This window comes from Primulina eburnea, chromosome 13 (genome assembly GCF_022965805.1).
Source record: "Primulina eburnea isolate SZY01 chromosome 13, ASM2296580v1, whole genome shotgun sequence".
NCBI lineage: Eukaryota > Viridiplantae > Streptophyta > Magnoliopsida > Lamiales > Gesneriaceae > Primulina > Primulina eburnea.
In genome coordinates, this window is record NC_133113.1 from 25,332,148 (window position 1) to 25,342,808 (window position 10,661).

General features: G+C 33.5%; 1 protein-coding gene across 3 annotated transcripts; it reads left to right on the top strand.

The window, feature by feature from the left end:
• The first annotated feature begins 5,314 nt into the window (after positions 1-5,314).
• On the top strand, positions 5,315-10,248 carry LOC140810140 (probable ADP-ribosylation factor GTPase-activating protein AGD11). Of its 3 annotated transcripts, none has more exons than XM_073167967.1 (10): positions 5,315-5,555; positions 5,690-5,833; positions 6,322-6,402; positions 6,881-6,965; positions 7,372-7,447; positions 7,991-8,154; positions 8,237-8,468; positions 8,633-8,749; positions 8,862-8,957; positions 9,750-10,248. In XM_073167967.1, exons 2-10 carry the CDS (start codon positions 5,779-5,781, stop codon positions 10,029-10,031), a joined length of 1,188 nt encoding a protein of 395 aa, XP_073024068.1. In that variant the 5' UTR covers positions 5,315-5,555; positions 5,690-5,778; the 3' UTR covers positions 10,032-10,248. The 3 variants fall into 3 exon arrangements, with proteins under 3 accessions (XP_073024068.1, XP_073024070.1, XP_073024069.1); XM_073167969.1 differs by having other exon boundaries at positions 5,690-5,718; XM_073167968.1 differs by having other exon boundaries at positions 5,792-5,833.
• Positions 10,249-10,661: the final 413 nt, after the last annotated feature.

Here is a 10,661-nt window from a genome sequence, read left to right on the forward strand (position 1 = left end):
AGACGTATCAAGCAACAAAGTATTTGAGGGTGAAATGAACCCGGAAGGCAGCCGGGACGTGCTCCAGCGGCTGAAGTAGCTGCCCCAGTGCGCCTCTGTGCATTATTTGCGAGACCCCACGCCCCATCGGCCAGAATTCCCCTCCCCTCAACGCTCCGGAGTGCGGATTTGAAAATGAAAACCCTAGATTGCGATTTTTATTGTATTGTTCCATACAAACACATTATAAAAACATTATTGAACAATAATTGAAGATTGAATATACTTTTGTGAGTTTTCTCTCAAAATTTTCGAAGTTTTTCTTTACACAACCAAAAATCAAACTTATCTAAGATTTAGTCTTTCTGGCATTTGTCCATTATTTTTCACTCAATTGTCAAAGACAGGTTCTTTGACGATTTTTTTGAGATCAGTATCTTCGTGAATATTTGCTGCTAAGTTTTTCGTAGCTTGGAGGTGAATATCACAAAACTTTACTTGTTTCAAAAAAAAAAGATCAGGACAACACAACATTCTTTATTTCGTCGAATCGAGGGCGCTATTCTGTTTTAAAACACGCTTGCTTTTCGTATTTGAAGAACGCATCATTTGGTATCAGAGCTTTTGGTTCCGTTTCGTCAAGTAAGTATCTCGTTTTTATTATCAGATCTACGTTAATCATTCGTTTGTCTTCAGATCTGCGTTGTTCTATCGTTCTTCATTCTTTTGTGGATCTTGTGATTCTCGAAATTTTGTGAGTTGTTTTTCGTTTTTCGAGTTGCACAAATCCTTCTTGTGCAAATCTTAAAAAAAAAAGTACGAAAAATTCGAAAATTTTGCTACTAGTTAGCATTGATATTTTGTTCTTGCCTCCTTAGGCCATCTCCAACCACAAAATCTATTTTGGTGTAAATTTTACACTAAAATAGTGCGATTTCTGCACTAAATAAAAAATCAATCTCCAATCCATTTAATTCAAATCTTTCACCAAAAATATTATTCTCAAAATATTCTTTTTATTTTACATATATTAATTATTATATTTTATTTAATATATTTTTAATTATGAATAATATTTATATTTCAATAAATTAAATTATTCCTTAATTATTAATAATTATCATAAATAAATATTTAAAAAATCAATAATTATTATTCTTTAATTTTTATTATTAAATATCTAATTATTAATAATAAAATATATATTATACTATTATTTAAATAATGTTTATATTTTTAATATAAATATTTGTAATAAAAAAAATTAAAAAAAATTGAAAACCTCTGCGCCAAATTGGCGCAGAGGCCTTCCTCTGCGTCAAATTTGGTGCAGAGGAAGGGGACTACGCTATTTTAGCAAAACAGCGCAGCCCCTATTGGTAGGCATTGACTTCACCATTTTGGTGCAGCCATTGGAGATGTCCTTATGACTCATATTCAAGTGTCGCACAATAAAAAAAATTCAAATTTCTTGGCTTTGCGCAGTCCAAGTGAGACAGTTGCGAGTGTCCACGAGTTGAATTTGTTAGTTTGATATATACAAATACAAAGCTTAAGCCACATTTGAGATAACTCTCAAATTCAAGTGAAAATAATTGAGTCCAAGCGTTATTTTTTTGGAGTGAGTATTTAAAGTTAGGAGAAAAAAAAGAGAGCCTAGTGAATTTTCTTTGGAGTGACCGTGAGAATGCAGGTGAGGAATATTTTTTTTATTCTACTAATGTTTCTTGCAGGTACAATGTCCGAAAGAAAACTAGAGAAGAATGTAGGAGATGACTTGAAACAACGACTTTCCAATATCCAAATGAAGGCGTTGTTCAGTCATTTCAATAGGATGATGAGAACCCAGTCGGAGCCATACCACGAGATGTTGGATAGGCTGGAGGTTAGTACAAGTGGGAGCATGTCTAAGCCTAAGAATGTGCGTAGAGGCGAAGACGAGGAGGAATTTAAGCCTTAACATGATAAGTATAGGCAAGTTGGTGGGGCTAGGATAACAAGAGGAGTTGATGTGAATAGAGTGTCGTACTGAGTCGGGATGATGATAGGCGACGTGGTGAGAGTCCTAAACGTAGAAGTCGGAGAGAGCATCGACTGAGTGCATGACACAAAGACGATAGTTCCATTTTTCTCTCTTCATCATACAATTGTTTCACTCTCGGCTGCTGCTGCCTCTTTATTCCGTGATAAAGTATAGGTATTGTTTCAGTTCGTCGGTGTAGTAATTTGTGCTGAGTTACTACAGGTTCTGCCCATTGTATCAGTCATCTATCATGAACCTCGAAGCACTACGTGAGGAGATGGATCTGTTTTAAGAACAATGTAAAATATTACAAACTTCGATTTGGTTTCGGCTTTGCTATAAAATTTCTAAGTACTAGAATCTTAAGTTCTATGCATGTTCAATTTCATTTCCACATATATTCTGGGTAACAAAAGCAACCCATTTCTTACCCCAATAACAACTAAACTGCAGTCAGCTCCAATAATATATCGTCATACATGGGAATGAAATCACTTTGTTGGCGGTCTACTCTGAAAGATCAAGAGCAAGACAGCAAGTAATACAGGACCTGAAATCATAATCAAGGCCTGAGCTATATTTGGTCGTGTGATCTCTGGAAATATGATGCTTCCATATTTTATAGCAGCTGCACCTACCACACTACCACTTCCTAACTTCACCACATAATTCAAATCCTCCTGCCCAAACAATTATTGAAAAATCATGCACAGCTGATTAGAGAGTTATGTGAAAGAAAACATTATTAACCTGTAGGGAAATAAATGGCGGCTTCTCGTTAGTGTCTTCTTCTTCTCCTCTTTGTTTCTGAAACTTGGAAGAAGCTCGAACGAGGGATATTCTTTCCAACGGCCAAGTTTTGGGTCTCAGCTTAAATTCTCTTGGGAGGGATGCAGAATTTCTCCAGATTTGTGTGGAGGGGAGGACTGCTGCGATTGCCATATCCACAATCTTGACGTTACTTTCAGGGAAGCAAGAAAACCAAAGGGAAATAGATATTGGGCTGTCATTTTGGCCCGAATCACAAAATATGGTCCAAATACATCAGCTTCCCGCTTGACCCGACATTTTCAAAATATTGTGGATTAATGTTCCTATTAAATCTAGCATAAGGATAATGTCCTTGGAATGGCAAGAACTCAATCTCCCTCAAAGTTTGATATTTCGATCTTTCGAGGGTATTTAATCTAGATATTTAATGATTTTTTAAATAATAGATTTTTGTGGATTTAACTGATTTTTATAAATTTTCCTTGCATGATTGGTAATCGAATCGGTTTATCTGAAAAAACAGTCTGAGGGGTCGGACCAGTTTAACTAGAGAGTCGTACCGGAATACTGCTATATACATATTAATATAATATGATGAATAATTTTAAATTTTAAAACCTATATGATGTATATAAATAGACAAAAAATATGTATATACCAAAGTTTAAGAACGAAATAATCATATTCATATATTCAAAATATCCATTCTAATTATCTATTTTCAAAAATAAAAAAAATAAATTAAATAAACTCCGATACCACTAAACAATATTTTTAATGAAATCCAAGTTTGAAACAATCATGTATGTATATAACAAAATATTAAATTTAAGATTTTAAAAATAAGAAAATTAATTGATTCTGGGTTTTTATTCGAATGTTAAATAAGAAAATTAATTGATAATAATAAAATGTGTTTTCATTAAAAAAAAACAAACAAATACGCAATTATTGTTGTATATGTTGATGATTTAAACATCATTCGAACGAATAAGGAAATTAGAGAAGGTGTGTTGTACTTGAAGGAAGAATTGAAATGAAAGACCTTAGAAAAACAAAATGTTGTCTGGGTTTGCAAATTGAACAAAAAGAATGTGAAATATTTGTTCATCAGTCAAACTATATAGAAAATTTCCTTGAAAGTTTTAATATGGACAAATCAAATTATTTAAGTACTCCAATTGTTATTAGATCATTAAACATTTAAAAAAAAAAAAAGATTCATTCGTCCATGCGAAGATGATGAATTTATTCTTAGTCTAAAGGTACCGTATCAAGTGCTATTGGTGTATTTATGTATCTTGCAAATTGTACAAGCCCTGATATATCTTTTGTTGTAAATTTATTGGCAAGATTTAGCTCATATCCAACAAACAGACACTGGAGCAGAATGAAACATATGTTCCGTTATCCATGAGGAACGACAGACTTGAGACTTTTGTACTCAAAAGATATCAATCAAAGTATATTGGTTATGCTGATGTTGTATACTTATCTGATCTAGACGTACGTTCCCAAACCAGATTTGTAGTTACTCATGGAGGCACTGCAATTTCTTGGCGTTCAACAAACACTCGTAACAACTTCATAAAATCATGCCGAAATTATGGCACTACATGAAGCAATCCGTGAATGTGTGCGATGAAAATCAATGACCCAACATATTCAAATCTCATGCAGATTATCATTTGACGAGAAGTCTATGACACTATATAAAGATAATGCTACATGTGTTACTGAAATGAAAGAATGATATGTAAAAAGTGACAGAACTAAACATATTCCCCTAAGTTCTTCGCATTCTATCAAGAGCTTGAGAAGAATAAAAATATTGATATTTATTACATTCAATCAAGTGAAAATTCATCAAATCTTTTTACAAAGACACTTCCTACGATAATATTCAGAAAACATATATATAACATTGAGATGTACAATCTACGAAATTTGTGAAGAATAGTTCGTGTTAACATGAGTGGGAGTTTACGTGATTGCACTCTTTTTTCTTTACTATGATTTTTATCCCAATTGGTTTTTCCTGGTAAGGTTTTAACAAGGCAGTATAAAAATACGTAATGAAGACGATCATTGTATCATGATCATCATCACAAGAGGGGGTCTTGAAAATAAGAGTTAGAAATATTAAAAATTAGTGTGTGATGATGTATGTAATTATTTTTGCATTATTTTCAAAAAAATTCTATAAATATGTCTCTCAATTTATGAATAAGATATACAATTAAGTTGAAAAAAATTTATAAAGTACGTAGTTTAATATATTTTTGAGTTTGAAATTTTATTTTTCATCATAAATTTTTATTTTTAACAAATCAAGATTGTTTTTCTTTCTCCACTTATATAACAACTTTTTTGTGATGTAATAATAAAGTTGAAACATCAAAGTTTGACAAGACTCCAAAGTGCGCTTTTAGTGGTATTTTCATGTCAATGTTTTAGGCAATTATCCACCCCCCACTTGCTTTTTGCCCTGTAATTTAAAATATATTATATAATAAAAAATAAAGAATCTAATATAAATCCTCCAGGAACCAAACAAAATCCGGGAAAAAAATTTCAAACCGATTTGCAAATCGATTAATTTATTTCCATCCAAATTGTTCAGCTGGATTGTTTATTGCGATTTATTGCTTAAATTGATTGATATTAATTTGGGAAATGGGCATATATTTAATCCGTGCAACTACTTCTGGTGAACGTGATTGAAAATGTTCCAATGATACCATCTCAGTTTATCGTCATCGACCTGCATTGATTATGTCAGGTTTGTTCGTAAATTTATTCGTTTATTATCTTCTTTTTGGTTTGTGCATCACCTTGCATTTTGGTGTTTCGTTTCTCCTGTGATAATGGAATAATTCTTGTCGTTTTTATGGTCTGTCCTTTTGATGAAGGCAGAATCGAAGCAATAAAATGACATCTTCAAGGTAGTTCCACTATTTTTCGGACGTGGGTCTGATTTTTTTTTTTTTTTTTTTGCGGCTGAAATGTCTATTGAAGAAGGAAAGCTGGAAACAGACGATGTTGCCTGTAAATTCTCTGGTAATTTGTCTTCCGCGGGTTTCTGTTGTTTTATTTTATTTTTTTATGTGACTGGTCGCTGATTAGTGGAATCATTACATATCGAGATTAAATTATTGTAAGTATAGGAACATTTTCACTTCATGGAAATTCTCAGTGGGAATTAATTATAAATTTTGGCAATGGAAAAGTCAGAAGACTGAGCTGGATCTTTTTTAATTTTTTTGAATTTGATGCTTTTAGGAGGTTTGATTGATTTTCTGCACGATAATGAGTCTGAAAAGGGGTTTGGAAAGTTTAACTTGCTGATTAATTGGTTTTTGGCGGATCTTTTTTTTAATCTATAATCAAATGCCACATTTGTCCATTATTTGCCGATTTCTTTAAAATTCGAACTTGTTCGAGTTTTAGTTAGAAAATTTAGTACGCGTTATTTGTTTAATGAAAATTCTTACAGAACTGTGATAGCTGAAATTGTTGTTGTAACATTTATGCATCAAATGGATCAGGTTCCTGTCTTCATGATCTCTTACGAATGGAGACTTCAAGAATAAGGGGTCACTGCCCGAAGGAATGGCAAAAAACTCCAAGTAAGTGAAACTTTAGCTTCTTGATTTCCTGTGTCGGATTGTTTTCATATCTATAGCACTCGCCAACATCATGCCAAAGAAAGAACAAAGTCAATGATGATCACCCGTATGCTTATGCAATTATAAGGTTATCAATTAAATTTGTGATAATCTTTGACTGTCCCTTTTCTTGGGGGTGGCAGGAGAATGTGTATTGAGCAACATTTTTACACTTATATGGGGAAATAGTTTGAAGGTTCCCCTGTACACCATTCTCTCCTGATCAGAATGCGTTCCTCCTTAAAAGTCTTGTCTAATGTCCTGCATTATTGGCACTAAATATGTTCCTAATTCATTCTCTCTTCATTAACATGACCTGCTGGCATGGTCAGTATCAGGCTTTTGTGTCGATATCGTTTCCCAGAGATGATTAATGAGTAACTGATGTATCGGCATGCCACTTCTGATTTTTATATTTTTTATACTTTATGCCTATCAGGTACACAACGTAGGCTGGAGAGTATGTTATCTGAACCTGGGAATCAACTATGTGCTGATTGTGGAACTCCAGATCCAAAATGGGTGTAAGTATCATACTTTGAAATCTATCGTGTTTTTTAATTTTAAAGTGTTTCAAGTCTATGGGGCCAAACTATCATGGTAGTTTTGTTATTGAAAGTTTCCTTTTGGTGTGAACGTAATTCTAACATGACTAAAGGTAACCAATGGGCTCCAAATATAAGGCATTCTTCATTTATTGATTTATTAAGTGGTTTTATTGAGTCCAACTAGGTAAAAGAATCTTGTTAGTATGTGCCTCTGATTAACTTAGACTTGAAAACCTGACATGTCTTATGTGCAATTTTTCTGTTAATTAATCATACCTGTCCTTTACTTTTAATAGCTAAATGATATTGGCTTTCCAGCCGCAATGTTTTGAGTTTTTGTTTCTTTGGATTACTTTATTTATATTGCATTGCTGATGATCAGTTCTTTGAACATTGGAGCATTCATATGTATCAAGTGCTCTGGAGCACATAGAAGTCTTGGAGTGCATATATCGAAGGTCTGTAACACAGCTTATAATTTTGAACTTTGTTTTTTTTATAATTTTTTAGGTATAAAAAAGAGCAGTGGTTGTAACATTTATGCCAATGTTTGATTCTTAAGAGTTTTTCCCAATCTCGTCATAGGATAATTGTCACATGCATTTTCTATTGAGTTTGATGCTATATCAAGCAAGAAAAAATTCACCGTCAGATAGATAATTCTATTCATTCATTTTAATTGAATATACATGTGGCTTGAGATGATAGGTGTAAACTGTTTTAGTTCTAACTTGCTTTTGAATTTGGAAGAGTGTGTAAAACGATATTTTTGTGTTTTTGTAACTGTGATAGAAGTGGGATTCGCTTAGATGAAAGTTCTAAAAGAAATAGTGATAACATAAATGTAATGATTTGAAGTTTGAATATTTGGCTTCTTAGTGTCTTGACCTTTTTCCCCCTTCTAGAATCAAGCTAATCAAAGTTTTTTCTCTCATTTTTAGGTTGTTACAGGTTTGAGCATTATAGATTTGACACCAACTTATCTATCATGTTTTTTGCAGGTCTTATCTGTGAAACTTGATGAATGGACCATTGAGCAAGTTGATGCTTTGACTGAAATAGGTGGAAACACGGCGGTGAACTTGAAATATGAAACTAACATCCCAGATAATTATAAAAAGCCAAAACCTGATTCCTCCCCAGAGGAGCGTGCTGATTTTATAAGGTAGTAGTACTCCTACAACAAGTTAGGGTCTTTATTCTTTATGCATGGTTGTGAGTTAGAATAACCCTTTTTCGAAACTCAGGAGAAAATACGAGCAGCAACAGTTTGTAAACCGAGATACACAACTGTCTTGCTCGTTTCCATTTTCTTCGTCCTCTCATTGCCGAAATTCAAGCTGTCATTCTCAATCTGCCACCGAGAAGAGGCAATATGAAAAACAAACCACCGGTAACCGTATCCAAGGTCTAGGAGCAGCATTTCGTAATAGCTGGAGAAAATCAGAACACAAGGCACCAAAAAAAAATTACTCGATGGTAAATACTCTTGCAGCTTAAACAGAAAAGATACATTAACGCTCGACCAGGCTAGATACTAATTAATCATAATCAAGTAATTAAATCCTTTTTTATTTATTTTGGCGCTTAAATTTTATAAAGCATGGATGGAGATTATTACTAATTTCAGTTATTTTTTATAGGCAGGAATGGTCGAGTTTGTAGGATTGATCAAGGTTAACGTAGTGAGAGGCACCAATCTAGCTATCCGAGATATGTTGACTAGTGATCCATATGTCATCCTCTCACTGGGAAATCAAGTAAATTTTCTTGTTTGCTACCCTCATTTTATTATATGCATGTACAGATGTTATTGATTTCTAAGGCTGTGTTGTTTCTAATATGACGACCCTTCTCTATTTCGTTCAACAGTCATTGAAGACACGAGTCATAAAGAATAACCTCAACCCAGTTTGGAATGAAAAGCTAATGTTATCGATTCCAGAAAATATTCCTCCTCTAAAGTTGGTAAGTCGTGCCTTCATGCTGCACCAACATCCATACGCGCATGTACATAAAAAAATAAAAATAAACAAGAAGAAGAAGCAACAGCAACGTGTTTACATGTTAATCTTCAAAGGCTTATGCATTTCAAAGACAAAAATGTCATTAAGTAGTCTTCTAGCATCGAATATCTATTGATGCACTAAAAGTTATTACCAGTAGTAACAGTGTAACCCAAAATTTTTGAACGATTCCACAGCTCAAAACACCCGTTTTTTTATCATTCATCTAGCAAGGACTACTGTTGTAAGCACCAATTTACAACTTATAAAATCAAGTGCGTGATTTTTAACTCTAATACCAACTATTGGACCAACTGTTTACTATTTTACTAAAAATTATAGTTAATAGTAATGTTATGATCCAAAACTTTGAAATTGGTAATAGACTAAGCCCATGATTTTGATCTTTTTTCCCATAGAAACAAATTGTTCCTCGTCAGCAGAACCTGTATTACGGTATCAGTAAATGTCTTGTAGTGTTATTTCTTCTGAACATATATCATTTTTCTTGATGTCTCTGCACAAATTATTGCTGGCATGAAGAGCTGTTTTCATTTCAGTGCTCTTTTGTCTGCCTGACTTCTGACATGATAAATGAGAAATTCGAAAATTATATCGCCATCAATGTAACATGTGTAATAATCTGCAAAATGAAACGACGATAACTGTTTAGTTTCATTTTAGCAAAGTATCATGTTAGTTTTCTTGTGTAAAAGACTACTATAATAACTAATGTTACGGTTTGGTATGGCAGCTTGTATATGACAAGGATACATTCACGACAGACGATTTTATGGGGGACGCTGAGATTGATATCCAACCTCTTCTAGATGCTGCAAAAGCATCAGAAAGCTCCTCGGTCAATGAATCGATGCAGCTTGGAAAGTGGAAAGCAACCAATGAGAACACACTTGTAAAAGATGGTGTTATCACCCTGGAAGATGGTAGGGTGAAACAAGGTATCTCGATAAAGTTGCAAAATGTTGAACGAGGAGTGTTAGAAATCGAGCTTGAATGTGTGCCTCTTACACAATAGCATGCACAAAATACAAAAGTTTAATCCTGTGTAACTTCTCCAAGAAGTATTGTTTAGAGACATCATTGTTGTTTACTCAATGAAACTGTGCATAGAAACTCCATCATCTTCTAAAGTGGGGTTGGCGTTTGAGATGAAGTTCGTTAGGATCGTACAGTCTTCTTTGCGATTGAGGATGATAAGATTGTTGTATTATGGGGGCATTGTGTTGTGTTTACTTCACTGATTTTTATTTTGATTTGGTTGGTTGTTTCAGCCAATATTTCTGCTACAGAATGATGCAAAACATCATGGTAATTGAAAGAGACATATTACTTTAACATCAACTGATAAAAATTTATTTGCCTTTCTTAATTCAATCTCTATAGAACTGAATTCAGTTGGTTAAATTTTTTGGTTGCAGATGAGGAGAGTAAAAGGGTGGATGGGAGGGGAGACAATGAGACTATGGAATTGGGGAATAAAGACAAGGTTGAATAGTTCGCAAAGAAACACAGCTCAAAAGAGGAGAATATATACATATAAGAAAGAAGGCTGTCAAAAGTTACTAAATGAAAAGATTTAGAGAAGAAATGAAAAACCGCAGTCAAAAAATTTTGCATAAAAAAAATACATACGAGGTAAAATTGT